This window comes from Citrus clementina, unplaced genomic scaffold, assembly GCF_000493195.1.
Source record: "Citrus clementina cultivar Clemenules unplaced genomic scaffold, Citrus_clementina_v1.0 scaffold_3, whole genome shotgun sequence".
NCBI classification, from domain to species: Eukaryota; Viridiplantae; Streptophyta; class Magnoliopsida; order Sapindales; family Rutaceae; genus Citrus; species Citrus x clementina.
This window is the reverse complement of record NW_006262339.1, coordinates 46,477,364-46,498,544: the sequence shown is the minus strand read 5'-3', so window position 1 is coordinate 46,498,544 and position 21,181 is coordinate 46,477,364. Positions and strand designations below refer to the sequence as shown.

Here is a 21,181-nt window from a genome sequence, read left to right as displayed (position 1 = left end):
CTACCTTACAATCAATGTAAGCTACAGCCTCTCACAAATTGAGCTGTGGTAAAGTGAGAGCTCTACCTTACATTGATTGTAAGGTAGCAGCTCCCAAATGGTAAAGACCCCATAAATGAGCTGAAGTCTAAACATTGCTATATTTTGATAAAGACCCCAAGTAACCCAATATTGTTTAGCGAATGACTAACTTTTGCGAACAATTATGAAATTTTGTTTGCTTACCGATCATCCTCATCCCATTTACCAAACGAACGGAAATTAAAATTTAGTGATGTGTGTGCTTACGTTGTATGCTGGATATCATATAGGATAAATTTGGATACTTTTGGAAGGATTCTCATCTCATGCCAATATTCCCCTTAATAAAAGGATTCTTGTTCTTTTGGCATATCGTACAGGATACCGTAATCGCCCATGCACATAAAAGGGCAGAAATATACTAATCTTTCAGAATGCTGATTTTGGAATTTTAGCCCATTTTTCTCGACCATAACAGGAAAAGAAATAAAAAAAGAGAGAGGGAACCCTGACTGGCCGAGCAGATGAGACTACCCTACAGCAAATATTAATCATTCAAAGGAGAATTTGAAAAAACCCACTAAGTAGGGCAAAAAGATCACAAATTCCCAATATATTAATGTTTGATAAAGAATATCTTAGAGCACTCACTTGTGAAACTCGTGCCATCTTTGATGCGAGAGAGAAATCTATCTAAGAAACTACCATCTCCAAAATGTGTGATTGTGTGTTTCTTTTATCATCTACCAAAAGCATTTAATCTCGATCTCCCCAAAAAAAAAATGATATCTATCCATTAACCCCACTGCCACTGATGTAACTTTCTTATTTTGTTGGGAAAAAAAAAAAAAAAGAACAGAAGATGCCGAGCAAAACTACAAGTAGTGGGGATGTCATAGTCATAAATATATGAACATTTTGGTTACATTTTCTAAGGCAGCAAACACTAAAAACACAAGGATCAAGAAGGGACAACAGGAATCCTTTCATCGAAAAGATCATTGCTTCTCATGAAGCTAGTGAAAACTGACGACGTACTGGGCAGTTCTCCAAGCTCATCAAAGAAGTCATTTTCTTCTGATTTTGGTGTTGAAAAAGCCATGAGATTTTGATAAGAGACCGGTTCTTCATCCAAGAGAAGATTCAGTGTTTCATTGGGTTTCTCTAGATTCCCTGTAAAGGGGTCTTCTTGGCTAATTATGATATCTTGAGGACACCTTATGGGTGATTGTAAGTAATGGAAATGATCTTCATTTGAATCTTCAGCAGTGGGGGTGGTGATTATGGGTGGTTCATTTTGTTTCTCTTCTTCTTGTGGCAGCTGCTGTTCTTGTGTAGGAGCAGACGTGGGGTGGTGGTCCTGAAACTCAGTGCCAGTGGGTTGATGATTTTGGGGTGTTTCTTTTGATTGTTTTGTCAGATTAATTGTGTGCAGATCAGGACATGGATGGTTATGGCTAGAGGTGTAGGTGATGATGAGCATTGAAGCATCTGTTCTGCATCTCTCTACTTGTTTCTTGGCTGAACAACCTTTTGATGTGCTGCACCTGTAGTAGCCCCTGCAATTAAGTGGCAAAATCCACTTCAAAACATCTTGATGTGGCACCAAATGGGTAATGAAAATCCAATTTGACCCCCGAAACACATCTTTGATTTTAGAGAATTGGGAGAGAAGAGCAGCAGAAAGGTGTGAAATTATCCACATCATGGAGAAATTTGTTTTTCTTTTTTGTTTTTAATAAGAAAAAAGAAGTTGAAACCTGGGATAGGGAGATCCTTTGATGGGCTTTTGTCCATATTTCCTCCAAGACCAAAAATCAGAAGGTGGCCCTTCGTTCTTTAGCTTCCCAGGATTTTCTCCAATCTTCACTTTAACAACAGTCTTCTCAGTCACCTTCCTATAAGAGCCCACAACAAAATCTCTTACCTTAGCTTAGCTACATGGATATAGGGACTCAAAATCATTAATGCTCAAGAAAAATAGCTTTCAACTTAATTGCCTTCTTTAATCTGATGAAATTAACGGGAAAAGACAAGAACACAACCAAAAGAGTAGCCAACAACCCACCTTCTTTTAGAAGAAGCCTGATGAGTTTCTGCTTGGGGCTCAGAAACCTCTGACTGTGTGTCCAATTTTGGAGAGAGAGAATCATCCATAACTGTTCTTGCTTTTGCTGCTAGTCTGCTGCTACTTCTGAGATGTCACTCCGTAAGGGGGAAAAAAATTGATCAAGATGAGGACTCTTATTGATTAAGAGAGAGAAGTTAAAAGAAAATGGATGGGGGGAAGAAAAAACACCATCAAGTTGCTTTCTTTCCTTTTCTTTTCACTCATTAAATAAAAAGCAGCTACGAACAACAACTACATTTACATATCAGCACCATTCGGCTAGCTCCCACCCACACTTCACCCCACCACCATGCATTAAAATAATCCATCCGCACAGTTGCAAATATAAATGTGTGAAAGAGATTTCACGATGATGATAAAAAAATGGTGCGGAGTTCTTCCTTTCTCGTGCACCAGTTGATTGGCTTTGTGGGCCATGTACACAATATGTTCGTTTCATTTACACATTTTGATTTTGCCACGTGGGCGGCATTGTTGAATTGAATAACTTCGGTTAAAACCAAATGTTGTGCCGTTTGATTTTGAATTTGGGAAGCTACAAACAGAAAAACGGTACAGTGTAATTGCTTTTACCGGGAGTAGGTGGGATGAATGTGTCATGTTATGTTAGCAAATACATTTTGTTACCTTAAATCTCCAATTCCAGTTATTATTGAATTTTTCATAGAGATAATAATTCGTTGATCCAAAGATCCTGTGCTCATCAATTTTTGTCTGTATGCTCAAGTAGTCCACGTGTCTTTCAGTCTTTGCGACCTTTTTGAAGGGTGGTGATGGACAGCCGACGCCACGGGCATTGACCGTTGGGTTGGACTGGGCCAATTCTTTTGTTTTATAATACAATTGCCCGAGGCCCAGGCAAGGCCTAGCCTAATTCTATGTTATTTCTTTTGCATAAGATTTTTCTTTTCTTTTCTTTTCCTAAATTTCAAGAGGAGAAAATAGGACTAGAATATACTAAAACAATTGTCATAGATCAACACATCATTTTATACTTATGTATCATCTATATGATATCATAATTGAACCACCATTTAAAAAAAAATGGAGATACTGATATATTATTTGTAATTGAAGTAAATTATCAGTGTTTAACTTTGTTTTTTTTTCTTAAAAAAAAAATTAAAACGACGAAAATAATAAAACTTGATCTTCGCAGCCCTGGATACACAAGTCAAATTAATTTATATATGCATCAGGATTATCATGACCAATTGACCATTGGTTCGCTTGAAAGCAAAATCATCAACAATGAACATTTTGTTTGTTGCAATGACATAGTCCAACACCCAGCTCTTGGTGGCTCTCAGCCTCTCACAATCTCATGCATTGAAAACTACTGCTGTTCTATTGAGTAAGGATGGAATTGGGTATCATTCGCACCTCTAAAAGTTTTAAATTATTATACTCGTTCATAACTTGTTGCGGTTTTTAACAATTATCAAATCCACCCGTAATTTGGAGTAAATTTTTAATGTGTTCCCGTATTTAACCTTACAAATATTAAAAAAATACTTTTAATAATACATAAAAATTTTAATTTTATAATTCAAAAAATAAATTTATACAGTAGCTTAAAAATCCATATAAAACACTCAATTCTAAATTCTATCAATGTAATGAGAAATTAAAGTTTCAACATAAAACAAAACACAAAATCTATCAATCTAGTACAAAATGTTTCTATTATAGGCAAATCATCATCGGTAAAATCAATGCCTTGTTCCATCTTTTAATTAATATACAAGTATTGACAATAACATTAATAAGTAAATTTTGGACAACTATTATAAAAAATGAGTTAAAGAAATAAAAACCCAACTTTAGTAAGCAATTTTTAGGTTCAAGTCATTAAAGCAAAATTAATCAAATTAAAATAAAATATTGGTAGTATCAAATTTTAAAATTATAAAATTTTTACTTATTAAAATGTTATTTTGTCTGTGTATGTGTGTGTTAGGAAGATTATGTCATGGGTAATAATTTTAGCTTACTTATGTCTAATTTTTTTAAATACAATTTTATGATTAAAATTCAAAACATAAATAATTAAAAAAATGTGGGTCAATTGATACCCATATAGATATCTACCGAATTTTTTTTTTTTCAATATCAAACTCATTAGCAACCAGTAATGAGCTTAAATTTAAATTACCAAACTCATTTACAACTGGTAAAATTACTAGTAACAAATAAATTTTTGCGGATAGATTTGAGTAAGTTTGCGGTAATTTTACCATCCTACCATTGATACAATAATAATTCTCCTATCTTGTTTTTGCATAAAAAATTTCGCAATGCAGTTTAATTTTCTATTGATCTCTCACCGTTTATCCAATCCAAGTCAATGGTTTAGATATAACAGGCAAGTTACTGATTTACTGTATTGACTTGTAGCCTGATCAGCGACCTTTGATCTGATTACCAACCAATCATCTCCACAAGTGGGGCCATATTCAATGCGTTTCTAAATTACAAAACTATGCAGCCGTGATCCAACATTTCAAGAAACGAATACGATTGGATAATTATTGTTTGGTCGGATGTCATGGAAAGCAATTTCATCAAAGTGATCGGGGTCAAATGATTGCAATTTATCATGACACGATTGTTCTAAGAAAAGGATATTGTGCCGCTATTAAAATAGGAAAAAAAAAATTGTAGTAGAAGAGGTAAGGCGTTAGGTGGTAAGTATTATTATTAATCACTAAAATAAGGTGCAACAAGTAGTTGACTTAGAGAACACATAAACCATCAATGGTAAATGTTAATCGACAAGCTTTTTCTAGTAGTAATCGCGGCATTTGAAACTCAATAATATGATTTATAAGTAGGTGCGTTAATGCATGTGGGCATTAATATATATATATTTCCCATAAATAATAATAAAAATCCATGAGCAAGGCATGGAATCAGACCATGCCCGTAGTGTCAACTAACTTAAACAATGGACGTGACAACAACCACTCTAATATTCCCTTTTCCCGTAACTAATAATTCAAGTCACATATTTAGACCTCATGTTATGTTTCTTCCAATTAATGCAAACATTTTTTTTTATAAAGAATTTTCGTGAAAAAAAAAAAAAATGGGCAGCAGCAGCTGGGAGAATTGGCAACTAAAGGCAAAGGAGCACTTGATGGAACCCTTCTACATTCTCACAATCAATCTCCTGAATCTCTTGCTTCCCCTCTCATTTCTTCTCTTAGCAAGAATCTCATGCGCTCAGTATCTGTTGACTGTCATCTCTTACCCTGCGGAACCATTATTATCTTCATCAATTTTGTTTTCCCTATTCTTAAACACCAATCCAGCCCTGCTGTACATTCTTGTTTCAACAGTAAGCATAGCCACTCTTATACATTCCTTGACAGGAAAACTCACCATTCTAAGCGAGTCGCCGGGTAAAAGCTATCAACCCCGTTTATACACTGCATGGATATTACTCTGCACGTTACAAGTCTGCGTTGGCTTGGGGATCGAAGGAAGCATCGCGGCCGGCGTTGACGGAGCAAGCTTTGGCATTGAGAAAAGCTTAATAAGCAGAGTAATATTCTTCTTAGGTTTGCATGAGACAATGCTTCTTTGGTTCAGAACGGCGGTGAAGCCCGTCGTCGACGACGCGTGTTTCGGGGTGGGGGTCTCGATGAGGGAGGAGAGGTGGGTGGACAGGGTGGCTATAGCCATGAGCCTTGGTGGGTTGTGGTGGTGGAGGTTGAGAGATGAGGTTGAGTCACTGGTGGTTGTCCCTGAAGCTAGAAAAGAGATGCTTATGAGTGTGGGAGTTGCTGATTTCGTTGGCTGGTGGCTGTATTACCTTACTGTCACAACTGGCATGGTTAGGGTTGTTAAAGCATCGTTATGGCTCGCCATGATTTTTCTTTGTACCAGGGTAAGAATGAACAATGCCGGCGATTCTTGTGAGGATGATAATGACGACGACGACAAGGTCTGAGTACATGAATTTATTTTTTCTTATTCAAATTTTCTCTCTCTCTCTCTCTCTCTCTTTTTTTTTTAAAAAAAAAATTATTGTGCTGCTGCTGGTTAATGACAAATTGTCAATATTGTATTCCTTGCTTAATTGTTGTATACCACATGTTATATTCATTGATATTCTATGATTAATCTCTCTCTATACATAAACCAATCATAGAGCCGTTAAGGACAATAATAAATAAAAGCAAGAAATTCTTTAATTGTTCCTTTTTAGTAAATGATAGGGCATGTTTACCGGGGATATGGTAAAGAATAAATGCAACTAGTTAATCAATTATCTGGAGAAAGGAATGTGATAACAAAGAGAGAAGAAAAATAAAAGAGCATAAAGAAAAATGAATGCTATAAATTTCAGTTCTGTACCATCACATATAGCATTTCATGAGAGTGATAGAGCCTTGAAATCAACGAATTATAGATTCTCTTGCGACTTCTCCAACTCATGTAAAATTCTTGGCCGAGTTGTAGCTTCACATGACTGTGCTTCTTCTTCGCCGTAGGTGCTGATGCAGGCACTTGGGATCACAACTAGTGCCGAAAATTGTAGAAGAAAATAAAAAAAGAAATATATTAAAAAAACAAACGCTAAATTATTAGAAAATCACAAATTGTTAAAAATAAATTTAAAGGATAATACAACAAGTACTAGATTATGAATAAATTATATAAAATTGGAACTTATAAGAACCCAAGAGTTGTACCCAATAACTAAAAAGTATTTGACACTAAAATCATATTTAACTTATCTAATACAACTTTTAGGTTGATGTATGTTACATACAATCCATAACTAAAAGGCACAAGGGCACACGGCCCACAACAATTGAATCCTTTCAGTTATAACTACTTAGAATAATGTACCATGGCTAAAATTCAATTTAGAGAATGCGACCCTTGGTGAAGTTTGAATTATTAAATGAGTGGAGCTGTTGACACACCTCTAAAATCTTTATAACACTCATTTTTAGATCCGGATCCGCATATATTTTTCGTGGATCCAAATGCGGGTAATATCCACACAGATTGCGGGTAGATATCCTAGATATCTGGATTTGCATAAATTAAAATTTAATAATTTAAAATTCAACAATTTACCTAATAATATCAAATAAAATCAAATCATAATTCAACAATCAACAATTCAATACCTAGAATATTATACAATAAATTCACAAATAAAAATGTCACGACATCAATCAAACATCAAGAATAACATAAATCCAAATCTAGCACCACCACAAATCCACAAATAAAATTATAAAAACACCACAAATCTACATAACATAATGCGGATCCTGATATATTTGTTAATTTAATTTAACTTCTATATTTTTTAATTAATTCTATTATTTTTTTCATTTAACTTATATATTTTTTCATATAATTTTAATTTAATAAATATTTAATTAAAAATAATGTGGATCCAGATATTCGAATTTTTGGATGCATTTGCATCCGGATCCAGATTTGGATCCGGATCCAGATTTGGATCCACACAGAGTCTAAGTTTGAAAATCTGGATTTGCATTTTTTAATGCACGGATCAAGATTTTTTCAGATCCACATCTTCTCCTTTACTTATAGCTGACAATTAACATAATTTTCTAGTAAAAACATCCTTACTTTAATAAAATGAGAATGCCAGAAAAAAAAATTGCAGATTTTAAAATACTAACAGATAAAAAAAATACAATTTTCTATGTGCTTGAAGTCTATATTTTTTGTATTTTAAATATGTATGTATGTATGTATGTATAAAATACCAGTTTCTTAAACATTTTTTGTCATCCTTTATCTGGAACCTTTCTTTTGTTTGCGAGCATCTATACGAGTCGTGGCACAGTTTTGTTAACTCCAAATCTTTATTCAACTCAAAGCGCTTTTGCACTTCATATGTTGGGAACATCGATTAGTTTCCCCGGCTGCCTTAAAAAAATGAATCCAAATGTCACCATCAGAGTTGCCATCCTAGCCGTATCAATTCTTTATTTTCAATTTGATATATGATAAAAGCAATGTCCCAAGGATCCAAATCTTTGCGTCGATATTGAACTAGCTAATCATATTAACTCTGTTTAAGCGTAAATTCGCCGATCACTTCCCACCTAATATGGCAAATATTTTGTTCTCTTCCACATCATCATTTGATTTCAGTGAAATCCAAGGCCGTTATAGTGATATTCTTGAAGATTATCATAAAGACGAAGCCGGTATTGAACAAAACCAGAAGCAGAACCAGATGTTTTCGATGGACGGGTTGGGAGAGATTAGCCCTCCTCTTTGTTCTCAACTCGGCGCCTATCAAGAAGAGAATTCAGCCAAGAAAGTACCCACTTTGCTCGAGGAACAACGTCACTTGCTGCAACAAAACAAATCAAATGATTTGTTATTGAACGAATTGCATGCCAATTTTGTTTTCCAAACATCTCATTCCCCAGAGATGCCAAAACTCAAAGACGTACAAACCAGTCATGACCAAGAAATCAAACCTGTCAAGGAACCATTTGCATTATCATCTCTTGAACTCCTAAGTAATTATGCGGGTGGGTTCAAGAAATTGAAGGGAAACCTGTCCGGCAGCTACACGAGAAATGAAAGCAATGCGGGAGGCAGCAAGAAACTGTCAACGGAAGATATCTTGAGGGTCGCCGGAGCAAGGTATGTACACTTCTTCGATCAGAGTTATGATGACCTTTCCATGGTCATGCATCCTTTTGGCTACGGGCTGCCGGGCCTGTCTGAAGAAGAAACAAGAGATGTTGAATTAGTCCACCTTCTTCTAGCCGCAGCAGAGAAGGTGGGGTACCAGCAATTTGAACGCGCAAGCAGATTGCTCTCGCGTTGTGAATGGACTGCAGCAGCGAGAGCAAATCCTGTCCAAAGAATTGTTTTCAATTTTGCGGCAGCTCTTCGAGAGAGAATTGATAGAGAAACTGGAAACTTCACAGCAAAGGAGGAATTGGGTGGAATTGGAAATGGAATGACTTTAATTGATCACGGATTGGGAATCAATCCTGTATTCCTTATATGCTACCAGCGTCTTCCATTTCATCAGGTCGTGTACTTGACAGGAGCCCAAGCCATGATAGAAAATGTTGGAAATGCAAGTAAGATACATATACTCGATTTTGAAATCAGGTGTGGAGTTCAATGGACATCCTTAATGCAGGCTCTTGCAGAGCGCGAGCAACGCCCCATTCAGCTTCTTAAATTAACTGCTGTTGCGTTTGGGAATAAAGAAGAAGTAGAAGTGACCGGTAAGAGCTTGGCAAGCTTTGCTGAGTCCTTGAACTTGCCTTTTCAATTCAGTGTTGTTTGTGTAACGAATTTTCTAGAGATCAAGGAACAACTTTTCGAGATTAGGAATGACGAATCATTGATTGTCTACTGTCCATTGATGTTGAGGAAAATGATCTCATGTCCTAGTTGCTTGGAGAATCTATTGGGAGTGATCAAAAAGCTAAATCCATCTCTCATGGTGGTCATTGAAGTCGAAGCAAATCACAATTCACCATCATTTGTCAATCGTTTCATTGAAACCTTGTTCTTCTATAGTGCATATTTTGATGCTCTGGAGATTTGCTTGGAAAAGAATACGGAGACAAGAACGGCGATGGAAGCCATATTTAACAGTGGAATCTGCAACGTTGTAGCTATGGAGGGAACTGAGAGAACTGTAAGAAATGTGAAGATGGACGTCTGGAGAGCATTCTTTTCAAGATTTAGAATGGTGGAAATTGGATTGAGTGACCAAAGTTTGTACCAGGCTAATTTGGTTCTTAAACAGCTTGCTTGTGGGAGTTCTTGCACACTTGACAAGAATGGGAAGAGCCTAATCGTTGGGTGGAAGGGAACACCAATTCATTCGCTCTCAGTTTGGAAGTTCTCTAGAGAAAGAGGAAGACCATTTCTAAATTACAAGTTTCGATAAAATTTAGGTGATAGTCAGTTGAATATTGTTCCAAAAATTACAAAAAAGAAAAAAAAAAAAGCGTCTTTCTGTTTTGTTTATTGTACGTACGTAGATTATTTGAATGAATAAACTGCATATTTCGGTTTTTGGAAAGGTCAGGATTAATGTCGTTGTTCTCCTCGTAATTTCCGTGTAAAAAAACAGATACACAAAAACACTCCTCGTCCTTTTTCCCTGTGAAGAAGAGGAGTTTCCGTATTTAGAGTCACGTTCGAAAGCACTTGAAATTAAGGGTTATTATGTTTTTACTATTCTAATTACATCAAAATACCAACAATTATAAGAATTATTGAAGGGTAATGCTTCATTATATTAAACTGTTTAATATAAAACATAACATTTTATTACTTTTTTCATTAGTGAATAATGATACCAGTTTAATGCGACGATAGGTGACGTACGACATTAACAAACGGTGCTTGAGCGACGAGAAGAGGAGAGGTTGACAAACGGCGTAGGTTAAGCAGTTGTGACAATCTGCATGCGACGCTATGTGACAACTAGCATGCGACTCGACAACAGCAAGCTGCTGTCTATTTGGTGACATCGATATCTGCTGTACTGCTGTTGATCCAATCGGTTGGAGATCGTGATGTTGTCCAATTAGGGAATTGGTGAAAATTGATTTAATATTTTTCATTTAATATTTTGTTATTTTAATTGAGGGTAAAGGGGGAATATTAAAAACTGAGTGGGGGTATTTAATAGTGGGGTGGTTGGGAAAGGAAAATGATATTAACAATATCAAGCCTCACATAATATTTGAGAGTATTTGGCCCCACCCAAACTCCCCCCCCCCCCCCTCCCCGGGCCCGCCCAAAAAGATGATGCCAAGGCAAGGTTTATTCTTTAATCAGATTGGAGAGCTATATTTTGGGCATCTCTAAAGGCAATGGACCGGAAAGTTGCACAAAGTCCACTAGTATTCTAGCCCAAGAGTACTGATATTTTTTTGACGCGTCCGTGGCCGTCCAGTCAATAATTCCCGAAATATGTCAGGCCACGTCACTGACACTTCATACGTGTCAACCTGTTGTGGAATGCGTTTTTTACGTTTGTCACTCGTTTTCGCATTCGAGTTGCAGAGCATAGCCAAGAATGGTGTCCAGAGCAAGCGACTCCTCCTCTAAATCCAGAGTTAGATTCTCTTTTTCAGATCTTAATTTTTTAATTACTTATCTATTTTGGTTATTTTGTGAATTAAATTATGAGTACTGATCATCGGAATCGAAATATTATCACGATAATTAAGGACTTTTACTTGATTCTACTGAATTGTTTACAATTATTTATCTGTAGTTATTAAAGAATTGATATTGGAGACCAGCTACGATTAGCCGCTGGGAAACTGTACTTAAAATAAAATTTCATGTTAACTTTTTCATTTCCTAAGACATCTAATCAACCAAACAGACCATAAACTTGAAGAAAAAATTCTAGAGACGACGTCAAAATTCTTGATTATAAAAAATATACTATAATTCGATCAATCTTTTAGATTTTTGATAGGCTTGTTTTGTGAATTGGCAGAAGTCCTATAGCGAGCAGTCTAATGATGGTCTTGGAAATTTGACATATAAGCTAAATCAGCTCAAGAAGCAAGTTCAAGCGGAGAGAGTTGTTTCAGTAAAAGTAAGTCACTTGTGCATTTACTTTAAGGTTCTTTAAAATTTTCTCTTTTCGCTGCTGACACTTGGTAACTTTTTTCATGTAATTTTAGATTAAAGTCACTCTTGGTTTATAGAGCTTGTGTTTTGCTTAGATGAATTTCTTCATTGCTGCAACAATTTCACATAGATCATTCTATTTTCTCTTTCCTAATATTGTTCGCCAATAAATATCATTTTGAAGAAAATACCATATGTTTATTATATTTCTGTCTTTTATGTTGGCTTTTAGTTGTAGATGATGTTCCTGAAGTGATTTTAAGTTAAATTCATTTGTGAAAAATGAAAAAAAAAATCAATTGGAATGTGGAATGAGCACGCTTTAGATGCTAATTAATATGCTAGTAACTTCTGTATGTATCATGTACAGGATAAAATTGAGAAGAATAGAAAGAAAATTGAAAATGATATTTCTCAGCTTTTGTCTACAACATCAAGAAAGAGTGTTATATTTGCGATGGATAATGGATTTGGTAACATGCCTCTCTGCAAATACAGTGGATTTCCTCAAGGACTGGGAGATAGAGACTATGTCAACAGTCATGAGGTTGTGCTCTCAACAAGTAGCAAGCTTTCACATGTTCAGAAGATACCGCCGTATACCACTTGGATCTTCTTGGAAAAGTATGATAAATTTTCCATATATCTTCTCTCCACTTCACCGTACAATAATTTGTATCAGTTGTGCTTTGGTTTTCCCATGGTGAAATAAAGTATTAGTAAAGTTTACGGTAAATTTGACAACCTCAATGCGTCTTTCAAAATTCACTTCATGAATGTTGATTGGTACTGATGACATTAGTCGTTAGTCATTAATTCCATGAAGATGAAAGCTGAAAAATATGTTTCTTTGCTCTTACTTATTCTGATTATAATTATTGAAATTTATTTCATCCAATCTGCCTGGTTGAATTATTTATGAACCATAGGATAGAGAGGGAATTGGAGGGAGGGGTTGTGGAGGATGTGTTTTTGTCTATGTGGGTTTTTGAAATGTAATAAAATGCCATGAGTTTCGGTAGGTCTTTGCATCTGTACTGCTTGTTTGCTTGATCACCCAGTAAAATGGTGAGCTGGTTTTTTCTTGTGGAGCATTGTTTAATGTAGAAACATAGGTTTATATATTCATAAAATGCAAAACATGAATCATTTTGTACTTTACTTTATTAACTGTCTTTTAATGTTTCGATTTTATCGTTGCTCTTCTTATCTCAAATATGCCTTACACAGTACAGAAATCAGAGAATGGCTGAAGACCAGTCAGTGGTTGGGAGAAGACGTATATATTATGATCAACATGGAAGCGAAGCACTAGTCTGCAGTGACAGTGAGGAAGACATTATAGAACCTGAGGAGGAGAAACATGAATTCTCTGATGGTGAAGATCGTATTCTATGGTATGTGAAAAGAAGATGCAAGAACTGCAAAATTAGTGTCTCTTCAGAAATGCCATACAATTTTTTGGTGACCCTGCTGATAAGTACATTAGTGTTGGATTTTCCTATTTAAAGGTTGACTTTGATTGGAATTCGGGTTTTATGATGGTATTTAAAGGTTGAATATAATTTGCATCTTATTATTCTTTGATTCAAATTCAGGTTTTATGATGCTATTTAAAGGTTGAATATGATTTGCATCTTATTATTTTCTTAGCCTGTATAATATATGGTGCCAAATGAATATCACCAAGAGTGAAGAAGCAACAATTGTTGGTAAAAATAAAAAATCCATTAGTGGAGAGATCATACTGTGAAAATGACTGTCAGAAATTTCTGAAGGAAAAAACCTGCTGTCAGTTTCTATTCAAACTGAAGACTGATCCTTTTGAAGTTACTATAGCACTTCGCTTATTGCTTTCTGAACTTATATATGGCCCTGCTGTTTGAAGTTTTCCAAAGCGAAAGAAGCATTCTGATCATGAAAGATCCTACTTGATTATTTATTATGCTTCACCATGAATAATTACCAGTTCTACTAATGTTGGCAGGACGGTATTTGAGGAGCATGGGCTAGGTGAGGAAGTAATAAATGCTGTGAGCCAGTTCATTGGAATAGCCACCTCGGAAGTACAGGTATTTTCTGTTTGATCTTGATGTTTGGAGTATGCTTGGCGTTATTTTATATGAAATATCATCTGTATTCATTTACTATTCTATTGATGTTGTTGAAACATCTTTTATATTTCTGGGAATGTAATCTGTTTGGTTTGCAGGATAGATACAGCACACTAAAGGAGAAATATGATGGAAAAAACTTGAAGGAATTTGAGGATGCCGGACATGAAAGGGGGATTGCTCTGGAGAAGAGCCTAAGTGCTGCTTTGGATTCTTTTGATAACCTCTTTTGTCGCCGTTGCTTGGTATGATAGTAATTGATTCAACCATTTGAATTGATTGAACAACTTTGCTTTTCTAACTGTATCTATGAACAGTTATTTGACTGCCGTCTGCATGGATGTTCCCAAACTTTGATTAATCCCGTAAGCCGACACATTTTTCATCTTTCTACAACTTAATCGGGTTACATTTTGTTAATTTATATGATCAAGTTCTTCTACCTCACAGAGTGAGAAGCAACCTTATTGGTCTGAATATGAAGATGATAGGAAACCTTGCAGCAATCATTGTTACCTTCAGGCATTCTCTCTCTCTCTCTCTCTCTCTGCGTGTGTGTGTGTGTGTGTGTGTGTGTAAGTATGTTCAAATAGCATGTGTGTAAGTGAGTATGTACAAATAGCATCTTCTTGTTTTGAGATGGGATTGTGCTTGTTTATACTCTCAGGATTTGCTAGAAGGTTGTATAATCCTCTTTTTGTTTATGGTTATCGAAATATATGATTCATCATTTTGATTCTAATTGCATGGAAAAGTTCTGAAGTCCGATTTCCATATGAATGCTTTGCAGTCAAGAGCTGTTCAGGATACAGTAGAGGGGTCAGCTGGTAATATCTCTAGTATAATAACAAATACAGAAGGGACTTTACTGCACTGCAATGCTGAAGTGCCAGGTGCTCATAGTGACATCATGGCAGGTGAAAGATGCAATTCCAAAAGGGTGTTACCTGTTACATCAGAAGCTGTGGACAGCTCAGAAGTTGCTATTGGTAATGAAAATACAGATACTTCAATGCAAAGTTTGGGAAAGCGCAAAGCTTTAGAGCTAAATGACTCAGTAAAAGTTTTCGATGAAATTGAGGAATCTTTAAATAAGAAACAAAAGAAACTGTTGCCTTTGGATGTACTTACAGCATCAAGTGATGGTATACCACGTCCAGACACCAAAAGTGGGCACCATGTTGGTGCAATCAATGACAATGAACTTCAAATGACCTCCAAAAATACAATAAAGAAATCTGTTAGTGCTGAAGTTGTTTCCCATAATAATATTGAGCACAATATAATGGATGGAGCCAAAGATGTCAATAAAGAGCCTGAGATGAAGCAGTCATTTTCCAAAGGAGAACTGCCTGAAGGAGTCTTGTGCAGCTCTGAGTGGAAACCTATTGAGAAAGAACTATACTTGAAAGGAGTGGAGATATTTGGGAGAAACAGGTCTATGGGATTCCTTTGCATCTGAACTTTTACTCAGTCTATAAGTATGATATGCATAAAGATTCTGAAGATATAGAACAAGGATCCATATAGTTTATATGTTCATTGGCATTCTCCATTCAACTTAGTTGCAAAACTGACAGTTTCTGCTTTTTCTTTTCAAATGCATGTGTTGGACTTGATAAATTTTGACGTTTGTTGTTGCTTTTCTTCCTTCTGTTTCTGCTTCAAAGACTATATCTTTCTTTTTTCACTTTGTGCTTAATCCTCTGCAGTTGCCTTATAGCCAGAAATTTACTTTCTGGTCTGAAGACTTGCATGGAAGTTTCTACTTACATGCGTGACAGTAGTTCTTCAATGCCCCATAAATCTGTTGCACCAAGCTCCTTTTTGGAAGAAACTGTGAAAGTTGATACAGATTATGCAGTATGTAAATTTATAGTTTTATATTGTTTTTACTGTTTTAAGGAAAACTAGTTGAATATTATTTTTATCTCGGACAAAGCCTCGAAGTGAATCTAGTACTATTCTTTTCATCTTATTGTTGTTTAAGGAGCAAGAGATGCCTGCAAGACCACGGTTGCTTCGTAGAAGAGGAAGAGCACGGAAACTTAAATATTCTTGGAAGTCCGCTGGCCATCCATCAATTTGGAAAAGAATTGCAGATGGTAAAAATCAATCTTGTAAGCAGTATACCCCATGTGGGTGCCAGTCTATGTGTGGAAAGCAGTGCCCTTGTCTGCATAATGGAACATGCTGTGAAAAATACTGCGGGTAGGTCGAATTGTTATTTAATAGGTATTGAGGGAGGTCTTAGGGAATCCATGGGTGATTTTTCTCCATCCTCTTCAATAGAGATAGGGCTAGGATCTATCATGCTTCTTATGACTTCTGAGTAAAGATCATCCGGGTGGAATAGAGGTTCTAGAATGGACTATAGCTCCGCTTGGGAGTGATGCCAAGAGGAAAATAGGGATCGATTCCTCCTTTTTTACAGCTGGGCTGCTGCTTGGCAGTGCTTCCAAATGGAGCTTAAGTTGGATTAAGGCTGATTCTGTGGTCAATAAACCCTTGTCCTTGTTTTATTTAATTGCAAGTATAACTTTACATAACTGTTTTTATTACAATTACATAAATTTACACATCTCTTATGATTACAATTCAACTCCACTTGTGGATCATTTCCTGAATTCCAACTTATATAATTTGGTAGATCAAAGATAATTATTTTTGTAAGATTTTGTTCATGCAATAGCTATTCCTTCTTAAGGTGCTCGAAGAGTTGCAAAAACCGGTTCAGGGGATGCCACTGTGCAAAGAGTCAATGTCGAAGCAGGCAATGTCCATGCTTTGCTGCTGGACGTGAATGTGACCCAGATGTTTGCCGGAATTGCTGGGTGAGGTAAGGAGCTTTATATGCTAATATCTTATACCTATCTAGGTGGGTTTACGATTTCGTTGGGCAAGTTAAATTTGGTTTGCTTATAAGTACTTTATGCTTCCATTTCCATCTTAGATTAGCTTTCATCATCCATTAACTACACATTTCAGATGTTTTGAAGGTTATTATAAATGTTTACATTGTTTATAGTAATATAATTGTATTTTCCAGCTCTTAGTTGTAGTTGATACCCAAGTTTGAGTGGACTCTCAGACTGCTGAAACGATTATTTAGTCCTGCTACAAGGTTTTTTTGGGCTCTACTCTTGAAATAGAAATGGTGACCTGTAATAGAAACAATTTTGAAAACAATATAGAGGTTTCTAGAAATTTAGATATCTTGCATTTATCTTTCTGATGGGCACTGGCTTACTACCTTTCAAGAGTTCTATGGGGGAACAAAAGACTTTCCTGAAATTCATTTCTTCTTTCTTTTATGTTACAGTATTTTGAGCACTCAGGTCACTAGAATTATTCAAGACCTGAAGTGGTTCTATTTCCAATTTGAACTGTTTTGGAGATTGTAAAATATTACAGTTTAGTCGATACTTCTGTCTGGGTAAGTTATTATTTTTTCATTGCAATCTCAGCATCTCTGGTTTATTTTATACTTTAATGCAGTTGTGGGGATGGTTCATTGGGTGAGCCACCCAAACGAGGAGATGGTCAATGTGGTAACATGAGGCTGCTTCTAAGGCAGCAACAGAGGGTGAGTAATTCAGAATGTTTCAACTCTCAAAAGCTGTCGAAAGTTGAAAACATTTTTAATTAATAAGTTGTATCATACTTCCTTTTATCCTCCTTTTCAGATACTCTTGGCAAAGTCTGATGTTGCTGGATGGGGAGCCTTTTTAAAGGTAGGGTAACAAATCGTCTCATGTTTCTCTGCAATTACTTGTTAGTGCCGGTACTGAACTTGATGATGTGATTTCAGAATTCTGTCAGCAAGAATGATTATCTTGGAGAATATACTGGGGAATTGATTTCCCACCGAGAAGCAGACAAGCGTGGGAAAATTTATGATCGTGCAAATTCGTCTTTTCTATTCGACTTGAATGATCAGGCAAGTGACATCTGGTGCATACAAAATGGACTATGAGCTGAAGAATATATAATATATTGTGATGTACTTTAGCATGATAATGTTTTCACTTCCACAGTGATGATCTCATAAATAAATTCAATGCTTTCTGTTTACTATCTTCATAATCACCAGCATCTCTTAACATTGCACTGTATGGTCTCTTAAAGCTTCCACCTCTTCTTTGCAGTATGTCCTTGATGCTTATCGCAAAGGAGACAAGCTGAAATTTGCAAACCACTCTTCAAATCCTAACTGTTTTGCCAAGGTATAAGCATTTTGCTAGTTTCCTTTGACTCAATTCTCATTTGTTTAAGCTAATGTGTTGGCTTGTGCAGGTAATGCTGGTAGCTGGAGATCATCGGGTGGGAATATTTGCCAAGGAGCACATTGAAGCTAGTGAGGAGCTTTTTTATGACTACCGTTACGGACCAGACCAAGCACCAGCATGGGCTCGGAAACCTGAGGGTTCCAAGAGAGAAGATTCATCAGTGTCTCAAGGCAGAGCTAAGAAACATCAATCTCATTGACGTACAGACTACATGGTTTTTCAAATACATCTGGGTCATTTTCCAACAATATCAGCAGTGTTTTTGTCCATATAACCTATTAAAGGAAAGGAAGCATGTATATGTCAGCATCATTTATCTCTGTATATATGTGCCCGAGTGTGCCCTCAGAGGTTTTGAAGCTCTAGCAATTATAAGATAAAGATTGGGCAATAAGGTCGAAACATTATTATAGTTTGACAATATAGTTTGACGATATAGTTTGACAATAAGCTAAAAATTTTTCTGGCAAGCCTCTACAACTGGGTAGGCGACGAATAAAGTTGGGCAATATCGTTGTGAGTGGCGTGTAGCATAATTACGGTTGATCCATTTATTTTAGGGAGAATGCTGCAATTCTGATTTATATTATCAGGCCGAGACCTGTGGCTTCCCTGCATATGCCTTAAAGATTTGTTGTTTTCCAACAGTATTCAAGAAACATTTGTTGAGCTCATAAGTTCATATACATCGCCATTTTAGCGGTGAATTATCGTTGAGTCTAGTAAGTAATGTTTTTTTGTCATGAAAAAGGGAACAAAAATGTGATGTTTTGTTGACGCGGTCGAAATATTCAAAATTAAAGTGATCTATTAAACCCTCCAAAGCTACAAGGCCATTTGGTTTCAGAACTTCGTATTGCAAGAATCTGTACGGGAGTAAACATTTCCACGTTTTCAAGTCTTCTTCGGTCCAAGAAAATAAATATCAATCAAAACATTTGCAATAAACCAGTACAAATTACATTTTACAATCTGCCAAGAAAATCAACAGGCAGAATATTCAAACATGTCAGAGTTATTCTTTTTTAGATTGCAACTGGAAATATAAAAGTTCGTTCCAAGTATCAGGAACACCAGGAAGACACCAATGGCTGCAGTCTTGAATGTTTGAAGAGTAGCGTTTATTTCTTCCATATGTGGATGGATGACCATCTATCCTATACTCTGACAAACTAGTTATATTCAAGAGTGTCACAGGAGTTCTCATCTGCTTTATCACATCTTCTATGATGACATTCTTCTCTGGGTAGCTGAAACCTGAGATTTCATTAAGGGGTTGGGTAGCTTCTGCACAGTGGCCACCAGCATTCCATTGACCTCCCCTGTGAAATAAGTCATATACAACTCAGAAACTGATATTATGAGATCAGAAATATCATAGTTTTGGCATCGTAAAGGAAAACCTGAAATGGGAAGGCGCTGAATTTCGAAAGAAAATTTGGGTTTTCCTTGGATTGATGCGTTTATCAACCCATGAAGCCCAAGTCATCAGCGCTCTTTTAAAAGCTGTGAAGACATCAAGTCGGGGAAGCACTTGATCTCCTTCCTGGTAATAGTTAATCCTGTAACATGTCAGCAGAGGTATGAATAACCATGGAGAGTTTTTAATATACGTGTATACGCTCATTACATCATTACTTTTAATAAGCGTGTATACACACATTACATCATTTGCTTATTAAGAAGGAACGGAAATTGTTTTCTGTACTCAAATGATCCTGTGATTGTTCTATTATTCAGCTTATGCTAAACACTATATTCAGTCAATCCCTTGACTTGGAGTATGACCATGTCTACAGAATTAAGCAAAAGGACAACTTGACATGCTTTCTTAAGACCCAAGATCTAAACTGAACTTCATAGCTTAGGAGAAAAAAATTGAACCAATGCAACATCTATCACACAATGGCTAGGGTTTAAAGCTTTTCACATTAAAAGGAACTAACCCAGCTTTTGTTTTGTAGTGAGACCACCAATGAGCAGTGTTGAAAATCAAGATATCAGCTCCTCTCCATCTTGATGATCCATGATCAATAGAATCAATTCTTAATGTCTGCACCCGCTTCTGCCCTACCCTTGCCTTGCCCTCATGAACTAAGAAATGGCTGACATAATATTCAACTGTACATTTATAATCCTGCATAATTAAGACCAAATTTATATATTTCAAGTATAAGCAGGTCTCAATCCCAAAAAGTAAGTAAACATCCCATCTTTGCATTATACCACAAATTTGAAACAATAATTTCCCTTCTCTTTTGTGATTCTTCGTCCATGGGTCTCATAGACCTTCCTTGGATCTCTAACAGCTCCGAATAACATGCACAGCATCGATTCCCATTGATTTCTATTAATTGAATCGCCCACAAAAACCAGCCTTTTACCTCGGATCAATTCCAGCATTTTGGTTGCATTGAACCTATAATTGAATCGCCCATAGAACTCAAATAATCAAAGTTCCATTTCATGCTTCTATTCCTAAACTAAAAAGAGTCTCAAAAAATTCAGATTGACTACGTCATTAAACATTCACCACTAAATATTGCAATTCCAATTAAGTACGCAAAATCAAGCGTAAATAAAAAATATAATAAATACCTCGGTATGTCACAATCGTGTGGTTGCCATTTCCACTTAATGTAGTGTTTATCTAGTCTCCCATTGCTCATACAATTGAAACCCTCATCAATAAAAGGACAGGTAGTATTTGTGTATAAAGGATAGCTTTCATCGTATGCCCACCTCCCGTTGGTAATGTCACAGTCTCTTGTCTTCTTCTCTTCAATTCTCTTATTACTTGCCCTTTCAACTTTTTGGACTGAAGCTGCTCTAACATTCTCCTTTTTGATCTGTTGATCACTGGGAAGTTCAATTTTCTCAACTGAAGCTGCTCCAATCTTCTTTTCTTGAAGCCTCTCATTGCTTTGAACTTCAATTAATGAAGGTGCCGGTACACTCTCTTAAAAGCCTTATATATTCTTTTTTTT

At 36.1% G+C, this 21,181-nt stretch overlaps 5 protein-coding genes across 7 annotated transcripts in view; 3 read left to right on the top strand and 2 right to left on the bottom strand.

The window, feature by feature from the left end:
- Positions 1-895: 895 nt before the first annotated feature.
- On the bottom strand, positions 896-2,464 carry LOC18046402 (probable WRKY transcription factor 65). Its single transcript, XM_006444445.2, has 3 exons — positions 2,090-2,464; positions 1,782-1,919; positions 896-1,580 (listed from the first exon to the last, which is right to left on the bottom strand). The coding sequence occupies exons 1-3, from the start codon at positions 2,176-2,178 to the stop codon at positions 983-985; spliced, it is 825 nt and encodes a 274-aa protein (XP_006444508.1). The 5' UTR covers positions 2,179-2,464; the 3' UTR covers positions 896-982.
- Positions 2,465-5,233: 2,769 nt separating this feature from the next.
- Positions 5,234-6,107, top strand: LOC18046401. Its single transcript, XM_006444443.2, has one exon. The coding sequence runs from the start codon at positions 5,241-5,243 to the stop codon at positions 6,105-6,107; it is 867 nt and encodes a 288-aa protein (XP_006444506.1). The 5' UTR covers positions 5,234-5,240.
- A 2,154-nt stretch (positions 6,108-8,261) lies between these two features.
- Positions 8,262-10,082, top strand: LOC18047502 (DELLA protein RGL1). The gene has a single exon (XM_006444442.1). It carries the CDS (start codon positions 8,262-8,264, stop codon positions 10,080-10,082), a length of 1,821 nt encoding a protein of 606 aa, XP_006444505.1.
- Positions 10,083-11,185: 1,103 nt separating this feature from the next.
- Positions 11,186-18,822, top strand: LOC18047501 (histone-lysine N-methyltransferase EZA1). Of its 3 annotated transcripts, XM_024186894.1 has the most exons (17): positions 11,186-11,261; positions 11,655-11,756; positions 12,162-12,415; positions 13,027-13,188; positions 13,779-13,863; positions 14,004-14,150; positions 14,223-14,270; positions 14,356-14,427; positions 14,696-15,342; positions 15,618-15,768; positions 15,896-16,116; positions 16,613-16,744; positions 17,404-17,491; positions 17,592-17,639; positions 17,717-17,845; positions 18,054-18,131; positions 18,202-18,822. In XM_024186894.1, the coding sequence occupies exons 1-17, from the start codon at positions 11,223-11,225 to the stop codon at positions 18,391-18,393; spliced, it is 2,595 nt and encodes an 864-aa protein (XP_024042662.1). In that variant the 5' UTR covers positions 11,186-11,222; the 3' UTR covers positions 18,394-18,822. The 3 variants fall into 3 exon arrangements, with proteins under 3 accessions (XP_024042662.1, XP_024042663.1, XP_024042664.1); XM_024186895.1 differs by lacking the exon at positions 11,186-11,261 and having other exon boundaries at positions 11,667-11,756; positions 12,290-12,415; positions 13,022-13,188; XM_024186896.1 differs by lacking the exons at positions 11,186-11,261; positions 11,655-11,756 and having other exon boundaries at positions 12,233-12,415; positions 13,022-13,188.
- Positions 18,823-18,944: 122 nt separating this feature from the next.
- The window catches only part of LOC18047500 (protein trichome birefringence-like 6), a 4,579-nt gene continuing 2,342 nt past the window's right edge, over positions 18,945-21,181 (bottom strand). The window contains exons 2-6 of the mRNA XM_006444439.2: positions 20,793-21,153; positions 20,421-20,613; positions 20,141-20,331; positions 19,598-19,756; positions 18,945-19,516 (exon numbers count right to left, since the gene is read on the bottom strand). Coding sequence (XP_006444502.2) covers positions 19,210-19,516; positions 19,598-19,756; positions 20,141-20,331; positions 20,421-20,613; positions 20,793-21,153 — 1,211 coding nt within the window. The 3' untranslated portion in view covers positions 18,945-19,209. The remainder of the gene's footprint in view (positions 19,517-19,597; positions 19,757-20,140; positions 20,332-20,420; positions 20,614-20,792; positions 21,154-21,181) is intronic.